Source organism: Gavialis gangeticus, unplaced genomic scaffold, assembly GCF_001723915.1.
Source record: "Gavialis gangeticus isolate Ggan-Ray unplaced genomic scaffold, GavGan_comp1, whole genome shotgun sequence".
NCBI classification, from domain to species: Eukaryota; Metazoa; Chordata; order Crocodylia; family Gavialidae; genus Gavialis; species Gavialis gangeticus.
The window spans coordinates 98,434,137-98,453,990 of NW_017729025.1; the positions used below are offsets into that span (position 1 = coordinate 98,434,137).

Sequence of the window (19,854 nt, forward strand, 5' to 3'; positions counted from 1 at the left end):
ACTGGGGTTCAGAAGCCCTGCAGGGGTATGGGAGGTAACAACATGCCTGGCAATGTCTTGGTTGAGAGCCTAAGCAGTGTGGGGCCCATATCGTACATGGTGCTTCTGGGCTGGAGCTCTGCAGGCTGGCAATGGAAGATGTAGCAGCTGCTGCTTGGTGTTTTTGATGTCATGTGGAAGCATGCTGGCTGTGTTTTAAATGCACTGTGGCTTGCTCCCTCTCTTGCTGGGCAGGGCCAACCTGCATCTCAGTGAGAAAATGTAGCTCTCAGTGTATGCTTTGTTCTCTTCAGCTGCTGGTGGGTCACAGCTCCTAAGGAAACTGTTCCTGCCCTACTTTGGAGTTTGAAAACATACCATTTAGATGGCACTGGATGTATGTGGCATGCCTGTCTGTGCATATGAGAACTGTGCCCTCTCTAACGCTCTGTGCATTTCCTGGCTTAAGGAACTGGCACAAAGGAGAAAGAACTTTTGTTTTTTTCACCTCCACACTTGAACTTTCCCACCTCTCTCTGCTAGGGCTTCACACACGGGGTCAAATCATCTGTTAGTAGAAGTCCACTGGTATTATAGGATTTGCACTGGGGAGACCTTGCCTTGTTGTCAGTGAGACTCCAGGAAAGGTCAGGGACCCTCTCTGTGGGGTGAAGTCACTTGGCTCTTGTGCTGGGATTCAGGCTAGCTAAGGTTGGCGGCTCCCAAATTCTGTGGGTTTTTGCTGGCTTTGTTAGGTGATCTCCCTGGAGCACTTCAAGGTGGCAAAGCATTGTCATGGTGGGTGGGAATGGCAGGAAGTAAACAATCTTGTTCTGTAGAGCAAAGGAGGAGCTGGCAGCTCTAATTCCTATTTCACTACAGCAAACTCTGAGAGAGAATGGGGCAGGGCTGTGAGGTGGAACCTGTCTGTCACCTCTGACTCTGTGCTGCTCCATCACATCCAGGGTCGACCTGTTCTTGTGCATTTGTTGGTTTCCAGGGTGTGATTTCTCTGTGTGCAGGAGCAAACTCCAGGGGAAGCCAGAATGAATATTCCAGAGAGGAGCACGTAGCCTGGGTCCATACTCTGGAATGGACAGGGCCAACTCTTGTGCCTGTGATGAGGGAGATCTCTCCTGTGCCTGAGATGCATTCTTGGGAGTAGCATCAAAACTTATTTTGCCTGCAGCCTCATTGCTGCATGTGTCTAGCTCTGTATAATCTGTTTCAACTTTGTTCCCTTACGGAAAAGTTGTTGCATGTCCTGGGACATCCAGGCTGGACACCCTGTCCTTCCTTGCTGGGCTGTGATGTGCACTCTGTTCACTGCCCATGCTACCTGCCATTCAGGCCCTGGGTGCAGTCTGATCCAGGCTTCCCCTGTTCAGGAGCTCTGCCACGGCTCTGCTAACATAGGGATCAACCTAGCTCTGGCTACTGAGAGATCCCAAGCCCCTGTCATGTTGTGGAGGGGCTCCTTGCTCTGTTACATATATGCTTCTGGGTCCATGGCTTTGCCCCACAGTCTCCCTGTGACATCTGGCATTTCATCTCCAGGTGATGACAATTTTGGAAGGAAGGTCATTGTGGTCAGTGCCTGCCGGATGCCTCCCAGCCATCAGCTTGATCACACCAAACTCCTGGGGTGAGTACTGTCTTGGGAATCCAGTGCTTCAGGTGTGGCCCAAGTCCAAGATAGTCCCTGAGTGCTTGTCTGTAGAGGCCATATCTACAAACAGCTGTTGTTTCAACTAGGCATGTGTGCTTTCTTATAATCTCCAGCCTGGCACAGGTGAAGTTACCTCTGCACACTGCTTGTCTCTAGTTCTGCTACCCAGTAGACTTTCCCTTATGCTAAATAACAGACAGAGGCCTTAGGGAGCCAAGGGTATTTGTATGCTAGTGTGCTGGGAGCTAAGAAATTCCTGTCTACCTGCAGGTACCTGAAATTCACGCTGGACCAGTATGTGGAGAGTGATTACACACTGGTGTATCTGCATCATGGGCTGACTAGTGAGAACAAGCCATCCCTGAGCTGGCTGCGGGATGCCTACCGGGAATTTGACCGCAAGTGAGTAGGTGTGACCAGTGGGCTGAAATGCCCGAGTTCTCTTCTACTATCTGGTTCCGTCTGTGTGCTTGGTGAGTCCTTTCCCCTTCTGTAGCATGGGGATTGTGATCTCCCCAGCCACCCTATTCCTGCTTCCTGAGAGGTGGTAGAAATGACTTGATATTTGGCAAAGGCTTTGACACTAGAGTTTTAGAACAGGAGAATTGGGTGTGAAAGATCCTCTGGCAATTTGTTTTTCAAGCCCAGTCTTTTGGGTCCCTGCTCTTCCTGCATTTCCTGTTACCTGACCACCAGCACCTCTACCCCTTCTTCTGAGCCACTCCAGGACTTCACTGGGGAGGTGCCCTGAGAGGGAGCGAGCTGCTGTGTGATCTGGACACTTGTACCAACTCCTGCATGTGGCTGGTCCAGCATTTGGAAATGTGGGGAGTGGGGGCCCAGAACCTTGTGGGGCAGGGTTAATTTGGAAGGGGCACAATACATAAGGGTAGGAAGAGAGGAACTTCTCTCTTGGAAGGGGCTACCATGGTCTCGTCAGATGCCAGCTGCTTCTCACTCGGCTTTCCTTGACAGGTACAAGAAGAACATCAAAGCACTATACATTGTGCACCCAACTATGTTCATCAAGACGCTACTGATTCTTTTCAAGCCTTTGATCAGGTAGGAAGCAGGGGAGCAGACTCCTAGCTCCACAGTGGTAAAGTGTACTGTTCCTCAGCAGATCATGAGGTGAGCACAGGCTGCTCCTAGCTATCTCCTGCTGCATTCACTCCTCAGGGGACATGCCACCTCTTGTTTCTGAGCTAGGCAAGATCTCAGCCTGGCGAGATCTCAGCCCAGCAAGAACTACTCTGCATACATAGAAAGCTCTGGACCTGGACCATATGTTTCAGGTTGTGGCTTTGAGACAGGAGGGGAAGGAATGGAGCTCCCTTCCCCTTTCGTTGATGGAAATCCCCTCCTCCGTGTAGCATCTGAAAAGAGGGGCTGCCTTCAACCTGCTCCAGAGCCTCAGGAGAGAAAGTCCAGTGCTATACTGAGCCCAGCTCTGCTAGGCTTTGTGCCAGACTATGAGAGGTTATGAAATCTCAGTCACATACATGTGGTTGAGTAGAAAGTGAGGACTGCAGGATGTGGTATTCCTATTGCTGAACCCATCCAGTCCAACACTAGTGATGCATGTGTCCTGTGCCCTGCAGACCTCCTGCAGTTTCCCCATGCAATTCTGAGTTCTGGCCTTGGTGATCCTTCATGTATTTTCTTTCCTTCTGTTTTGCAGCTTTAAGTTTGGGCGGAAGATTTTCTATGTGAACTTCCTGAGTGAGCTGGAGGAGTATGTGAAAGTGGAGCAGCTGGGAATCCCAAGCCAGGTGCTAAAGTGAGAGCACTGCCTGCCTGTTCACCTCTGGCTCTGTGAGAGGAGTCCCCTTCACAGAGGCAGCTAAGGAGGAAAGCAAAGCCAAGGGGGACTGAACTCATGGGGAGGAGGGGCTTGTTTTGTAACTAGAGGGGGAAGGGTCTAAAGTAGCAGCACCATGGTGCCTTAAACACAGTGGTCTTTCAGATCCCTTTCCTTGTTTGCAGCCCTGTTGTCTGGTTGCCAAGTCAGACACCCTGCAACTATCCTCCCTTGCTGTCTCTACCCTTGTCTCATCTCAGGCTGGTGGCCTTGGCCCTGAGTTCTTTCTCCAGTACTGCATTTCGCCTCTCTTTCTCCTTCCTCCCCGCTCTAATCTCACTGCTGCTTATCTGCTTAGCTGCTCAATGAGGTTTTCTTGCTTCACTTTTCCGTTGTGACCTCTCAAAGTTTCTCTTACCCTGATCCATTCAAGCACCATCCAAAAGTGCTGCATAGTTGCTTGCCTGGTCTCTGTTCCCTATCCACCCTCCTTACTGGCAGCTGTGTGTGTTTGCTTGCTGCCTCAGCACTCTGGAGCTGTTTGCCCTTGTCTCTTTGTAGGGGATCAGCAGGTGTTATAGCTGGGGCCATCTAAAACAGCTTGTAGTGGGTCAGCAGGATGTGAGAGTAGATGCTGGGCAGCAGGCTCTGGGGTGGTGTGCTCCCTGCAAGCTGGGCTGGCTCCCTACCCATCTTTGTTCTGTTGCAGATATGACGAATACCTGAAATCACAACAAAAACCTTCTCAAGTGCCCCAGAAACCAACTCCTCCACGCCCACCCCTGCCGAACCAGCAGTTTGGAGTCTCCCTCCAGTAGTGAGTATCCCAGAGTTGCGTTGCTTTGGCTGTTGGGCTGGCTTATGCCAGGGCCTGTATAGAACAAAGTTGGACAGCTGGAAAACACCTGTCTTTGAACTTGTTGCTGAACCTCAGCTGTTGTCAGAGATGCTCCTTTCTTGAGCCTGGATCCTGGGTGGTGCATGAGCCCTGGCGCAGACTAGAACAGGGATTTTTTCTTCAGGTCACCAAGGGTATGTCTATTCAGTGCAAGGCAGTCCTGTGGTGGGTCCATGTCATGAGCAGTCTAGTTATGTCAGTGCTATACTATGCATAGCTAAGCTGCTTCTGGTCTGGGAGCTACCATGCCAAGAACCAACGCAGGGCTTCTCTGCACCTTATTGGTTCATTTCAAAATGCAGCTTTGCCAAAGGGCCAATTAGAGTGGCATTTAGACAGTTTTGCTGGAGCAAACCAAGGATCTGGCCTGTTTTGCTCTATCTTCCCTCTCCCCCTCTTAACTAAGCTATTTTAAAAAGAGCTGCCCTCCTATTCACCCCTGCCCTGCTTCTGCTTCCCCTCCCTTTGTAGGTCACAAGCTACAGTGGCTGCTGCAGAGCAGAAGCAGTACCAGTAAACTATCAAATGTATTTTTAACTTTTAATGTGAGCTGGCAGTTGGAAACTAGAAGGCAGCAGTCCAACATGGCCAGCAGCTCCCTGGGGAAGGGGTTGGGAACAGATTCTCTAGCTGCAGCCAAAACCTGAATGTAGCCTTGGTGCAAGCCGCGCAGTGCCATCTGCTTGTGCTCACATTCTGAACTGCTCCATTCTTTGCAGAGGGGCATCAACCCTGAGGTATGCTTAGTGGCAGCATACACAGCTTAGCTGCTGGGGAGGCCCCGTCCTTCCCTCCCGTGCAACGATGCAAATTACCCTGTCCACCACCCCTTCTCTTCACCTCCACTGGCCTCCCCAGCACAGCGGCTGCTTCCTAGGAGCTGCTCCAAGCCCCACTCCCTGTGGACAGCAGTGCCAGGGTGGAGAAAGGGATCTCGACCAGCCTGGGGCCCATGAGTTTGTTTGCCTAGGGCCCACTAAAGGGTTAATCTGGCCCTCGGCATACATGTTGGAGTTATTAGAGACTGTCTTAGCTGTGCCATTTGGCATTTATTGGTTGTCACAGGAGGGCAACCAGTCGGTGGATTCATCTTTGCCTTTCTGCATCCCAGAGGTTTCTTCAGTTGCTTCCTGGCTAGCAACCCTCATGCCTTAGCAGCCAAGCCCTCCACCTTTGCCTTGATGCCATCTGCAGTCCTCCAATCCACGCATCAGTGGCAGAGTATCGAAGCTACAAGGCCGGCTGCACTGACTGCACTGGTTACCTTGGGGGGGCAGGGGCAAGCAGAAGTCAGGGGAAGGAGGAACTTACTGTATAAATCCACAGTACCTCCTGCAATACAGAACTGAGTTACATGCAAGAGATGACAAACCCCTCCTCTCCCCCCCAGCCTGCGGGAGAAGAGCCCTGATCAGGACCCTGTCCCACGAGTGGTCAGGGAGACCATTGCCCATCTTCAGGAGCATGGTGAGTGCCTAGTGGAAAATGGCAGCCCCTCCCAGTCATGCTCAGGTGTCCTCTGCTTCCTTCTTAGGTGATGCTGGGGGAGGAGTGGGGGGTGGCATGTGCCCCCCCCTGAGATTTGGCTACTGCCAGCTTCTGCTGGGGGCTGCTGCTCACCATGGTGCTCCCCCAGTCTCGGGAGGCACCAGTTGTTCATGGCTTCCTTGGAGCTTAGTGGAACAGGGGAAATGACAGTAGTACAGCATGGAGTCCAGATGTGGCTGGGGAGGCCCTGCAGAGAGATCCTGCCTTGCCCCCTGGCTGTAGTTTCTGGGCTTAGGGAGTGCTGTGTGCACAGACGTGACACACCTGGGAGAAGTGGTCACTCTTTGCCACCTCTGCCTGGTACTGGGACTGTGTGGGAAGAATTGCAGACCTCTGGCAAGGTCCTGTGCCTAGCCTGGGGTGGTGGCTGTTTAATGTCCTACAACCCTCAGTCTTCCCATCTTGACAGTTCTTGGTATGAGCTTTCCCTTTTCCTCTGCGCTCACTCCCTAGCTTTGGTCACAGAAGGGATTTTCCGGAGATCAGCAAATACGCAGGTTGTCAGAGAAGTCCAACAAAAATACAACATGGGTAAGTGCCCAGCCCAGCCCCTTCTATTCATGTGACTCCCACCTGTGAGCCTGAGTCTTGGCTGCTTTCTAGTGCTCTCATCAAGCTTCATTCTCTGTCTCCAGTACTGCTGGAGGGGTAGTGCTTGAACAATACAAACCACACACTCTCCCAGCCCTGCTTCTGGAGATGAATGTTTCCTTTTACCTATCTGCTCCCTCTGGAGCCACGTCTTTTCTTGGCCTGCAGGGCTGTGCTGGAGAATGTGCCTGGGCCCAGGAACAGGTCCTGTTTTGTCATGATGTGCCTTGGGGGATGTGGTGCTGGGTAGAGTTGTTCCTTCTGCTCTCTGGATTAGCATGCTGACCCTGGGGTAGGTCCTGCTCCCAACAATTTCTCTCCCCCACACTCCTCCCAAAGTTTCTTCTGCTGTAGCTCTGAGCTTCAACCTTCTGCCCTGCTCTCTGAATGGAGTCTTCCCCTGTCCCTGGCAGAGGGTGCTCCTGTTCTGGCTTGGGGCTCTGAGCTGGCCCCTGCACTTTCTCTGTCCCCAGGGATGCCAGTACATTTTGAACAGTATGAGGCTTTTCACCTCCCTGCTGTGATCCTCAAGACCTTCCTGCGGGAGCTGCCAGAGCCTCTCCTCACCTTCAACCTCTACAGCCACGTTGTCAACTTCCAGAGTGAGTGGGGGGCAGGAGGGCACAGCCAAATGGATCCTGATCTCTCTGGGGAGGGACCTCATCCATACCATACTATGCACACAGCTGTTTCCTGAGGCCATCCTGGGCAGTGATACCGTTCTGAAGAATCCAGGCCACCTAGATGAGGCTCATGCTGGGCGAGCCTCCTGGAAGAGCAGGGTATCCTATGTGGGATTGGCCCTTGGAACTGGGTCTCCCAGTGGAGTGCATGATGTGAAACTGCATCTCTCTCATTCCCGTGTCCCTTCTGTTTCCCTTTCAGATGTGGAAGAGACAAACCGTGTAGACACTGTTCGCAAAATCCTTCAGATGCTGCCAGAAGAGAACTACCAAGTACTTCATTTGCTGACAGCCTTCCTGGTGCAGGTGAGCTACTCCCATCTAGCTCCACAGGGAAAGTCCTAACCTCTTCCCCTCCCCTTAGCTCAGTGTGTTGCCCCAGCTGCCAGCTCCCCCCTCCTGCTCATGTGCTGCTCAGCTGAGAGGAGGTAAGGGCTGGACTAGGAATCTGCCTTCCTTTCTCCCATGTCTTCCTTACCTAGGCATTGGAAATGTCCCTTCTACTGGGGCTTGAGGGATAGGACAGCAGCTGCGATGGTGCTGCTGTTGTTGTTTTGTGGAGGTCACTGGGGTCTCCTTTCTTCCTATCTACACAGGTCTCTGCCCACAGTGATATGAACAAGATGACAAACACCAACCTGGCAGTGGTTTTTGGCCCAAATCTCCTGTGGGACAAGGATGTGGCCATCACCCTCAAGGCCATCAATCCCATCAACACCTTCACCAAGTTTCTGCTGGACCACCACAGGGAGCTCTTCCCAGACGTGGAGGCCTGAGCCAGGGCCAGCCCACACTAGCACACTGTGCCCACCTTCCCGCCTCCTTTCCTGCCTTGTTGCGGAGCTGTGACCAAGAGTCTCCAGTATAGAGGGGCCATTGAAGCTCCAGGTGATGAGTGGAGCAAGAGCTGCAGAGACGGTGGAGTGAGCGAGTGTGTGAGTGAGCAAGTAAATGACTGGCTGCCCAAGGTGGAGTTGGGGAGCCGGTCTCCCTGTTCCTGTGTGTGGAGTCCTGTCCTACAACCCAATCCTGCACAGCTCCTCCAGGGCTCATCACTGGCCATGCTGTCCTGTAAGATGCCTTTCTTTCCTTCCTTCCTTCTTGTGTGTTGTTCTGCTATCCTGGTTCTCCCAGCAGATCCTCTTCTGTGCAACCCACCAAAATCCTGGTTCATTCTTCCTCCTTACATCAGCTGAGCTATGGGCCAGGCTGGGTTTTCCTGGAGTTTCCTCTGGCAGGTCTCTTGCTGTCAGCCCTTCCTCTCAGGATTGGAGTTTGTGTTGTCATTCCTCATCTGTGCCTGCAGCAGATAATTGGGAACAAATCAGCCCTTGTGCTGTAGGTGTGGTGAGAACAGCACCCCTTGCCACAGGGTAAGTGCCACCTTGTGCTTTGGGTTCTCAGCAGGCCAGTGAAGGAGGATCTGACACTTAGGGTATTTGGGCTGTGGGTAATTCTTTCTGATCAGTGAGCATTGGAATCATGTGGGGACAAATGCCCTGGTGGCATTAGCTCCCCAAACTGCCAAACCCCACAGTGGACACTGCCTTTTCCCTGTCGCTCCAGCACAGGGATGCTTATTCCTACCGACCCACCCACACTTACGCACCTGCACATTAATTGTGGACTGGCCAGCAAGGGACCTGGGCCTTTAGCTCTGGCTGTGTTTCCTCTTCAGTATGAGGGAGCTTCCTTCAGCACGCATGTAATTAAGAGCATGGCCTGGAGGGAAGGGCCTGGGCACTGATGCCAAACCTTATCCCAGCATGTGAGAAGCCTGGATTTACAGAAACCTGCCCAGGTGCTGAGCTCTCCCATGTGTCAAAACTGTGAGAGGAAGCCTGTGCCATGCAGGGGACCTAGCCCCCTTTCCTCAGTGGCCTGGACTCTTCATTTTCTGCATTCCCTATACCGTTGGCACAGATGGAGGGACTGGGCTCTGCTGGATAGGTTCAGGAGCAGGGTAGGCCAGATTCCCTCCTGAGGCAGCTACACTGCAGTCGTTGCCCCTGTGCTGGCTTCAGTGTGAGGATTTTTCCTCTTTTATGCTAACCTAAGAGGGAGCTAAAGCTCCCTCTCCTTGGCCTGTGGGAGATGGGCTGCTACCTTGACAGAATGAAGCTCACCAGCTTCCAGCCTCCCATCTCTGGGCTAATGCCCTGCTCCTTCTGGGCTAGCACTAGTCCCAACCGCACTAGGCCACCGGGCAAATACTTGGACCACACAAGAGCTCTTTTTATAAGCATGTATTGGATACTAAATGGAAGCTTTTTAACAGGTTTTAATCTGCCCTTGAAACTGTCCCAGGGCTAGTTTCAAAAAAGGTGACACACTGCTGATGAGCATCAACAGCAGAAACAGGGGCTTCTCTGCTAGGCTCTGAGGGCAGGGAACCAGCCACAGCAGGAGCACCACCCAGACCCTCTGAGCTGGCTCTGTCCTGTCTTATAGGTGGCATGTGGGGCAACCCCAAAAAGGGTGGGATCAGCAAGCTGAGAATTCTAGTGCAACGCCAGAGAATAGGCCCTGCATCAATTGGTTCAGTCCTGTCCCTGTGCAGGGCACTGGCGAGTGTCCTAGGGGACTAAAGGACCCATGCTGAGGTGGGGCCCAGCCTGAAGCTGGACCTGGCTCTTGTAAGGAGTGTATTCCTCCTCTTTGGCTGGGCCCTTAGTGCCTTTGACTGTGAATAACTGCCTGGAGTTGAAGAGTGGGCTTTGGTGAGTCACCGGGAGTTCCTAGTAGACCCATCTTCCATCAAATCCAAGGTGGAGGGTAGTCTTATCACAGTGAGCTCTTGGGAGTGCTGGAGGGACACTCCTCACTGCCACTGAGGTCAGGGTAGGCATGTGGGAGAGGTACAACTCTACACTTGTCTGATCAGCAGCCTGGAATCCAGTTAGGCCTGGCTTGGTAGAAATCTTGGGAGAAGGGGGTGCCCGTGAAACCCAGGGTGCAGCGGCTCTTTCCCTTTTCTCACGGGAGATTCCTGAGACTTCATCCATTTCAGAATGAAGCAAGGCTGGGTTCTGACGTCCTCCAAGCCAGCTAAATTGAATGTCTGAGCTGGTCTTCTTGGGAACAAACAAAATGTTAAGTCTGGTAGCTTGGAACAGGAAGTGTCTGTATGCTGGGGCACAAAGCCATGGCTGCAGGCTGTGCCCCTGCTCCCTGGGGAGGGCAATGGCTTCCAGCCTCTGGGGAGAACTGGTCACACTGACCCTTGGCTTTCAATGCTAGGAAGCATAGGCTGTATTTGGGCCAGGTGTTTTGTTGGCCTCATAGAAACTTGCTTTTAAAACTGATTTCATGGGATTTTCTGGAGAATCATGGAACCTATCCCTGCCTCCTCTTGGGAATAAAGCCTTACTTGGGGTCAGAGCCCTGTGTGGGGAAGGGAGCAGCTTGGAGGAAGTTCAGGTGACTGGTACTGCTCATGGTGGGAAAGTGCTTGCGAAGCCCTGGAAGAGACTCAATGTAAATATCCTCCTTCCTTTGCCCCACCCCTTGCTGGAGCTGCCAAGAGGCCTGAAGCAGGCCTGGCAGTGATGGCTGCTTTTGCTTCTGCGATATATTCGCCTGGATGCCTTTCATAACAACATTACTTTTGTGGCTTGTGTGTGGAGCTGTGACTGGGACCTGACCATAGCCTTCAGCACCCTGTAGTGGGTAGAAGGAGGATATCTGAGTCTGTCTGCCAACCAGCTCTAACCTGTGATTCCCCTCATAGTCATTACAGCCTCCTGATATGGATGCTCTACGCTGGGCTGGAGCAGGAAGCCAGGCAGTAGTACAGGCAGCTAGAATGGTCAGAGGACCAGCCTTGTTTGAATTTTGTTTCAAGGGGTAGGTTGCTGGTGGGGGCTGGAATTACTGTTAGTCTCCTTCACTGCATCACCCGAATGGGTACAGCTGCCCAGCTCCCCTCCCTAGCTTGGCTTTCAAGTTAGCTGTTAGCCATAGTGCTCTTGTGGGGGTGGAACATTTTGACTCCCCTCTGCACCCTGCTTTGGGCACTCAAATTGTACCCCCGCCTGTCCATTTTAGTGGTGTCGAAGTGGCTCCTGAGCACCTGCTTCTTCATGGGCACCCATCTTGTCCTGGGACTGGAGCCTTTGGATGATGCAGGTGTTGGTACAGCCTGGTGGAAGCCTCGTGGCAATGTCTTTGACTTGGCAGAGTCCTCTGAGGGCCAGATTGGCCCATTTGCTGTTTCAGGGGTAGGAGCCCCATGTATAACTTGGAGCTTTGCTTTTCCTCGCTGGTGTTCCCTGCCTTCTCCTCTCTGTTGATGTTCATCAGGTGCAGGGGATGAGGTTTTTACTGTGACTAATTCACATCCATGTTTATTTTCTTCTTGTTGGCACCAATCTTGTATTTCACAGTTTGCACTTTTTGTATTTCAATAAAAATCAAAACCTGACCCCAGATCTTGGTGTATCTGTCCATGCTGCAGTATCTGGGACTGATCTGAGAGATGGGTGGAAAGCTTGTCGCTCGTCCAGGTGCAGGTAGGTGCAGGTAGGTGCAGAAACCAGACCTGGGGATGGATGGGCTTAGCACAGCAGCACCTCTTGGAGTCAACAGCAGGTGCCACCTGCTAAGGAATTTTGTGTGCAAGAACACGAAGGTAGGAGCCAAGCTAAAGCAGGGATGGAACAAGTCAAGCTCCTCTGGTAATGCAGTAAGTCACATGAGCTTGAAGGTGACATGCCGTTGTGACCTTGTGTCCCATCTTCATCCCCATGCAAGGCCTGGAGTGAAAAAGGAAATGCTGTTTGCCCAGCTTATGCTAAAATCTCTGCCTTCTGCAATTCCTGAGGCTAGCATAGTCAATGTCAGGCACGTGTAGGCCTTCTGGGCCCCATAGTACATTGATTTCTAATAGTACAGTACTCTGACCATTTGCATTGGTGCAGGAAGGTGGGGGAGGGTTTTGTGGCCCATCTACACAAACACTGAAGTTAAATTCTACCTCCTGACTTGAGGGAAGCCATATTAAGCAGTCACTGTTTTGAGTTTCTTAGCTAAACCTGGTCTTGGGAGTTGCACAGGCTGCTACCCCTAGAAAAGGGAAATTGAGCTGGCTGTGGATGATAACAGTTTAGCTCCTTATTAGCTGTTTTGCATGTTCCTCCAGTTTGTTAATTAAAGTGGATACCACACCATCATGTACCTTACTGTTTGACATCCCAGCCTTTGACAGTAGCTCTAAACTGAGATTAATCTCAGTTTAATCTCAATGCCAGCAGGAGTAGAGCAAGCCATGCTGTGCAGTGGATGCCTAAGCTGCAGGGGATGAGGGAAGAAAGTGTCATTTCTGTGCCATGAATGAGTGAGAAACCAAAGGACCAAGTCCCTGTGGTGGTGGATTTGGTAAGCGCGTGGGTTGTCCTTCCTGAAAGTCCAGCCTGGATCTAAGTGAGGCCTTTACCTGCAGAAAAAGCTGTCTTGAGAGTGGTTTGTTGCAGTGAGAAATGTTGGTTTTGATGAATCTGTGTTTTCTGTCAAAGTTCCCACTCTGGGCCCCTTCTCCGCTCTTGTTCAGCTCCTGCACTGGACTAAAAAGCGAGGAAGGGAAGCTGGTGTTCTGAGGCCCGGCTGGATGAAGCCTTGGCTGGGCTGATTGAGTTGTGGATGGTCCTGCTTTGAGCAGGGGGTGAGACTAGATGTGACCTCCTGAGGGCCCTTCCACTCTCATTTTCTATGGTTCAGCCCTTGCGATGGAAACCAACCCTGGCTTGTCTGGGGCACTAGAATGGGGGGGGGGCTTTGACAGAGCTGGACACCTCCAGAGTTTCCCTCCCTCCCTGCCCCTGGTCCTCACGGAAACGGCCTGCAGGGCAGAGGGGAGCAGACACTCGCCGGCTCCGTCCCCGTCCCCATCCCCACCCCTGCGGCCCTGGGAAGGCGGAAGCCGTGTTCTCTAGTCCCGGAACGGCCCCACGCCGCCCTGCCCCGCGGCTGCAGCGCCACCAGGCCCGTGCCCAGAACACACGTGCTCCTGCCCCAGGGTTCTGCACGGAGCCGTCTGCGCAGGCCAGCCAGGTGAACGCACCCGTGGCCGGGGCATGGCTCGCGGCGTCGGGGGCTGCACGGGTCACAGCTCAGGGCACGTGACCAGATCCAGCCTGGCCCCGCCCCGCCCGCCAGCGCCTCGACCACGCCCTCCTCGGCGGCGATTGGGCAAAGGCTGGCCAATGGCAAAGTGCCCGTCACCTTGGAGACCTTCGGATTGGCTGGCGTTAGCCCCGCCTCTTGCATTGTTGCGGCGTCGGCGGCGGTCCGAGCTGCCCTGAGTGCCGGGGCAGGCCTGGCGTTACCGGGAAGGGGGTGGGGCCCTTGCGGCTCCCTCTGCCGGTCGCCAGCGAGCCCCTGCCTGGCACTGCGCATGCGCGGGGGTGTCAGTCTGATCTCGTGGTTTCAGCGCTGGGGCAGTTCCTGGTAAGGGCCCGGGGGGCGGGGTCTGCTTTGCCCCGCCCCACCCCCGCCGCTCCCTGCCACGTCAGTGCTAGTGACGCCCTTGTGCCTCGGCAGCTGCTTTCGTTGATGCTCTCCTCGCCCGGTGATCGCTCAGCCAGCGGCGCCTGCGCATTGATACCGTGTCTCATCAGCGCGGTTGTGCTTCTGTATTAATCACTGTTGTCATTGACTACGGATCCGTGTCAGCATCAGTGCCAGGACTGTCAGCATTAGTTATCCCAACGTCGCTGTTGCCATTACTATTATAAACGGTTAGTTAATATTAATTCAGTATCGTGATCATTTTATCACTATTATTGTAATTATGTTACTACTATTATCAATAATGATGCATTTATTTATTATTACTACAGTCCTTCCTGGTGCCGCAGGGGGCGAGTAGCTCTGTGCAGCCCCCGAGGAGGATGCAGCTGCCTCCTCTCAGGGGGCCTGTGCAGCCCATGGGGATGGTGGGCTGGGGCACTGCCCCGCTAAGGCAATCCCAGGGAGGAGAGCATTAGCAAGGGATGCGGTGGGGCCTGGCCCGTGTGCTGCCTGCACAGCGTTGGGTGCCAGGGAACAGGCACCTGTGAGCACTGGTGATCACCTCCCACCCTCCCTTGGCTGGAGCCCCAGGGTACCCACACGTAGGGGCCAGGAGTGACTGCTGTGCTGCCTTCACTGGCTGGAGCATGACAGCAGTGACAGCGCAATAGCTGAGCAGCCAGAAAGCTGAGGAGGGATTAAGGTGCTGCCAGAAGGCGCGTGGGGGGAAGCAGTGGCTTGGTCTTGCCCCATTTTATCTCATGAGATGTGTGCTGCTCAGGCCACTGTCTCTCCAAGGCAACCATGGTGATCACTGGCTTATGAATCTGAAATCAGAGTTAAGCCCCACCTTTGGGCAGCTAACAAAATATGACGATCATCCTTTTTTATTCCTTGCCCTGTGATTTCTCATCCTCAGAGCAGAGTTTACTGGATAAAGTGGCTTTTCTGCCTGTCTGCACTATGGAGCCATCTTTCCAGAGCTGTAGAAGTACCAGGTAGGATAGCTTTATCACCGCGATTCCCAGCTAAACTCTGATTGCAGGATCAGTTGTACTGATAGCAGAGGAGGCAGGCTAAACCATGCTGGTTTTTCCAACATCCAGGTCAAACATGTCAGCTCTGGTGATAAAGAAAGCTCTCGCACATGTAATGGTCACCACTACAGAAGAAGAGTTAGAATTAAGTGCGTCACCAAAAGGGACTTGCAGGAGTTATGGAGTGTTCCCTTTGTACTACTCATTGTGTACCTTTGTTTACCGATTCTGCCCCCAGCTGTGCAACATGGGATGAAGCTGGCACCAGGACAGTCTTACCATTTGCACTGGGCATAAGACAGTCTGCACAAGCTGTCACTGCATTAACAAACAGTGCAGCTGCTCTTTTGTTTAGTTTTCTATCGGATGTTCCCACACCAACACCATATCCCCTCCACTCGTTCAGACCTTTTAGCAGAGCCCCCCACTGCAAGCTGCTGCCCTGTTTCTCCCATGCAATCCCCGTCTCTCAACATATCTGATAGCGTTCTCCCTTACTCCACCTTCCAGAACAGCAGCTCAGGAATGAGCCTTGCTTTGCCCTTCTTTTTCCAGCACCCATTCCGACTTCTGCAGTTCAAGTGTGAGCTAGAAAGTGAAGCTCAAAGGATAGGAACATCTCAGGGCTGGCACCAATGGAGCGATCCACAGAACAGCTGAGGCTGTGCGGGACATCAGTCTAGAGTTGCTTACAATAAAAGTTTTATTGGAAATTCGTTGAGTACATGTTGAAGACCATTGGAGACTATTTCCAAAACAATGCAGTTTAGGACCCTTCCCTTTCACCCATGTACCAGCTATCCTTGACAGTACAGGACTGAGTATTAAACAGTCAGTGGCAGGCCATGGCATCAGCAGCTAGGTCCCCTCCTGCAGCAGAACTACTGTAGGTCAGTAACTTCTAATGCACTGATCAGACAGAGCCAATACTTACATTTACAGAAATAAGCATCTACCTCAGCCACAGAGAAATGCTTTATTGCTGTGGCTATCCAGCTCTACTCTGGCAACTTGTGGGCAGATTTCCACTCTTGGCATTAAAGGAACATGGCTACTGCCCAGAACTTCTGCTCTGAGAGATGCAGGATGTGACCTTGTCAAAAGTTGCATTCACATGACTGGGCATAAAATGCTTGGCTCTGGGGACTTTCTGAACAGAGTGATAGCAGCTCATGGCTCACATTCTCCAGATACCATGGCATTGCTATGCAACAAGGAGGAGGAGATACAAAGGCTGTGCTGCCTAGGTAGGGACCACCACCAGAAAAGGTCACCCTCTTTTTTTCCTGGTGAATCCAAGACCAGTAATAGATTTCATAGACGCTTGGGCTGGAAGGGACCCCGGAGGATCAGTTGAGTCCAGCCCCCTGCCCCAAGGGCAGAAAGTCAGCAGGGATCATAGGATCCCAGCAAGATAAGCATCCAAATGTGTCTTGAAGGCGTTCAAAGTGGGTGCTTGAACTGCCTCTGGCGGCAGTCTATTCCAAACCTTGGGGGCTCAGACTGCAAAAAAGTTCTTTCTTATGTCCAGCCTGAATCGGTCACAATGGAGTTTATGACTGTTCGATCTTGTCATCCCTTGGGGCGCTCTGGTGAACAGACCTTCCCCCGGATCCTGGTGATCACCCCTAATAAACTTATAGGTGGCCACCAGATCACCCCTGAGCCTGCGCTTTTCCAGGCTGAAAAGCCCCATTGCTCTCAGCCTCTCATCATAGGGTCTGTTTTCCTGACCTCTGATCATGTGTGTGGCTCACCTCTGCACCCTCTCAAGCTTCTCCACATCCTTATTGAATTGTGGAGCCCAAAACTGGATGCAGTACTCCAGCTGCGGCCTCACCAAGGCCGAGTACAAGGGGCGAATGACGTCCCGGGATCTGCTTGAGAAGCATCTATGGATGCAAGCCAGCATTTTGCTCGCTTTACTAGCTGCAGCATCACACTGAAGGCTCATGTTCATCTAGTGTTCAATCATGACCCCCAAGTCCCTTTCATCTGTAGTGCTAACCAGCGTAGCACTACCGAGCCTATAAGTATGGTACAGGTTTTTCCTCCCAAGGTGGAAAACCTTGCATTTTTCAGTGTTGAACACCATCAGGTTCTCGTCCGCCCATTTCATAAATCTGTCCAAATCTGCCTGGATCACCCTCCTGTCCTCAGGTGTGGATGCTTTACCCCAGAGTTTGGTGTCATCAGCAAACTAATATATGCCTGCAGTTCAGGAAGCTCTATGCAGTGTCAGTTCATGGAGCACAGCTTGCCCAGGCAGAGCCTGTAAGTTAAACGCCAGGGTGACTACCACAGTATGTCTTCAGGCAACTCATGTCTGCTATAAAGACTCAAACATTACATGCTGAGTAAGACTGAGGGGGATCTGGGTTCTTTCCTCAACTCCATCATCAAATAACTGTGAGACTCTGGACACATCACTCAAACCCTCTGCTTCTAGTTTCTGTATCCATATAAAGAGGATTCAGCTTGCTTCCCTCACAGGCTGGCTGTAAGGATTAAGTATTTGCTAAGTGGTTTGGAACAGAAGTCCTCCAAGTCAGTTATTACTTAGCAGGGGAAGTGACATTTCCATCTCTACGACTCCCAAGACTGGCCTTTTAGAATTGCTGTAGATAGAAGTTTCTCCCCCTACAGTGCCTGTTTTGCAAAAAGTAATTTTAAATCTGAGTGGGAGATAGTTCAGAAGTTGGATCAAGTGGGTGGATGGGTAGTCACATAAGAAGCAGGGTGATGGGTGATTACACTTTATATAGTAATGCTACTCCCACCACCTGGTGCTTTAGAGAAGTTGTTCTCAGCCTTTGCACCTGTTAATTGCCACAGGATGAGAGCAAAGCAGAAGCAGTACAGCTATGTTAACATGGCACTGCACCTGAGGCTAGCTTGGTTTCTCAGCACCCCTGATCAGTCCATCCACTAAAGGCAGCTGTGCTGTTTCCAGTCTGGAAGAGAGTGTGAACAAAGGAGCCTGGTGTCTCTGCCTAACACTGCCTGGTGCTGTAAAAATATTTGGGGAGGTGGATGGAAAAAACATAAATCAGCCAACCTCCCCCACCAGCTCTAGCCTTGTCACCACTTGAAATTATTGCTTTAGAGCTCACACAGAAACATTGGTTCTGAAACTGCACAGCAAACACCTCTCAATTCAAGGTCTAATAAAAATCCATGTCATCATACTATGAATTTGATTCAGGTTCTGAGCACATGCTTTTGCTCCTGCAGTAGCCTGAGGGTGGCTGGCTAGAGAGAACATGTGGTGACATACATCATTCTCTGGCAACCCTCCTCTTCAGCTTAAGAATACTGCCGAGCTCTGGAAGAAGCCACTGCCAGCCAGCCCTTGATCCAGAAGGCTGATTGCTCCACCTGCATTAGGAAGGATCTAAATAGTAGAAAGCAAACCCCAGCTCTCTCCAAAAGAAGTACCAAAGGGTAGCAAAGGGGAATTTGCAGTTATTCAGCCAAGTTACAACTGACCAAAGGGGAGAGCATTGCACAATGCCCTACCTACTCTGCTTAGTGTCATTACACGTCTCCTCCCTTCACATTGGACAAAGGACATGGAGCAGCCAGATCAACACAGAGCGCTGCCAGCCAATCGCATAGACTTATGGTTAGCTCATTACAAAAATAAACTTTCTGCTAATCAAAAGTCATCTGATTAAAAACAAGTACCATAAACTTCCCCAAAGTGCGCTTTCATGAATAAGCTACCATCTAAATGGCTGAACAACAGGAGTCCACTTTCCAAGCCTATCAGAACACAGCTTTTCAGAAAGTCCCTGACACTCTACTGCACCAACATGAGCAGTTTATTATATACCAATAGGCCCTGACAGGGTGTCATGGAAATACAGTCCCCAGACGAGAGTGCTGTATCAGACTAAATGAGTCTATCTCTGAAAATAAAAATCTCAGTATTTCCCAGCAAGGGGAGACCAGCATCATGAGACAGGGTTCCATGGCACGGTTGCTGTCTGCAGTGACACAGGGCAGAAGGACCTGCACAATTACGCAAAAACATAACATTTTTTTAAATATAGGTTTCTTTAAAAGCAATAAATATTTCCTGTTTCTTAAGTTCATCTATTAACCATAAAGCAGCAAGATTTGCAGGGAAAAGAGGAAAGAATCTTGGACTAAGACTCCTAATTACATAACCCTAAAGAAATAGGATTCCTAATCAGTATTTACAACTGTGTTTCAGGAGCAAAGACTCTGAATTCAGTGTATTCCCAGCTGCCACTGACAGGCCTGCCAGTGCAGTCACCACCTGTGACCTCCGTATGGTGGAAGTTTCAGTTCACACAAGAAAACATGGAAAGGTAACATGGAAAGCACTTTCTCAGAGCTTCACACCTCTGCATCAGAGGGGCAAGCACAGCAGAAGGTCTCAGGACAAAAGTCTGTGCAGACTCCATTCCTTGGAAGCAAAAGTGAACCAACATGTTGGTGCAGCCATGTAGTTGGCACTACATAGGGCACGAGGCAGAAGGCAGTCTCACTCCCATGTATCCTCACTGCAATTCAGGCACTCACACTTCAGTCAGGAAGAAAGTCCAGCTAAGTCTACTAACCTCACAGCCCTCTGAACTGAACACCAAGGCTTTCTGTGCTCCAGTGTGACTGCATACCCAAGAAAAGAGATGCTCGCTTCTCCAGAGGATAAATCTTGGGAACTGGTGATGTAGGATTCTTTGGAGGAAGCTTTAGGGCAGCTTTCCATAAAACCATCTCTACACATTGAACAAAGACTGAAGGGGAAAGAGCTAGTACAATCGGTTTTTTCTTTTGCTACTGTTGTAGTTACAGGTAAGAAATCAAATGCCAGAAGGAAAAGGGGGTCCAAAACTATCCAGCAGCCTGGCTATGGAGACACCAACAGTTGATCCTGGATCTGGTAATGAGGGAAGTGATCCAAATAAAGCCTAGTAGATGTAGAGAAAGAGACAAAAGACAAAAGGGATAGACAGACAGACAGACAGACATCTGTGGGGTGCATCTTTTAGGGTGCCCAAGAAGCAGGACATTGTTGTAGCTTCACTGCAAGGTCTCTACAAAGGCATCAAACTCTTTGACGTTTTTCTCATGGACTGCCAGCTTCTCTGGTAATGAGTCCTGTAAAGACA

The 19,854-nt window shown here is 51.4% G+C and overlaps 1 protein-coding gene across 2 annotated transcripts in view; it reads left to right on the plus strand.

The window, feature by feature from the left end:
* Positions 1–11,597, plus strand: part of ARHGAP1 (Rho GTPase activating protein 1) — a 28,129-nt gene extending 16,532 nt beyond the window's left edge. For both annotated transcript variants that reach the window (XM_019519285.1, XM_019519286.1), the window contains exons 4-13: positions 1,537–1,624; positions 1,919–2,050; positions 2,624–2,710; positions 3,330–3,428; positions 4,159–4,266; positions 5,738–5,814; positions 6,349–6,426; positions 6,960–7,088; positions 7,372–7,475; positions 7,766–11,597. In XM_019519285.1, coding sequence (XP_019374830.1) covers positions 1,537–1,624; positions 1,919–2,050; positions 2,624–2,710; positions 3,330–3,428; positions 4,159–4,266; positions 5,738–5,814; positions 6,349–6,426; positions 6,960–7,088; positions 7,372–7,475; positions 7,766–7,945 — 1,082 coding nt within the window. In that variant the 3' untranslated portion in view covers positions 7,946–11,597. The remainder of the gene's footprint in view (positions 1–1,536; positions 1,625–1,918; positions 2,051–2,623; positions 2,711–3,329; positions 3,429–4,158; positions 4,267–5,737; positions 5,815–6,348; positions 6,427–6,959; positions 7,089–7,371; positions 7,476–7,765) is intronic.
* The last annotated feature ends 8,257 nt before the right edge of the window (positions 11,598–19,854 follow it).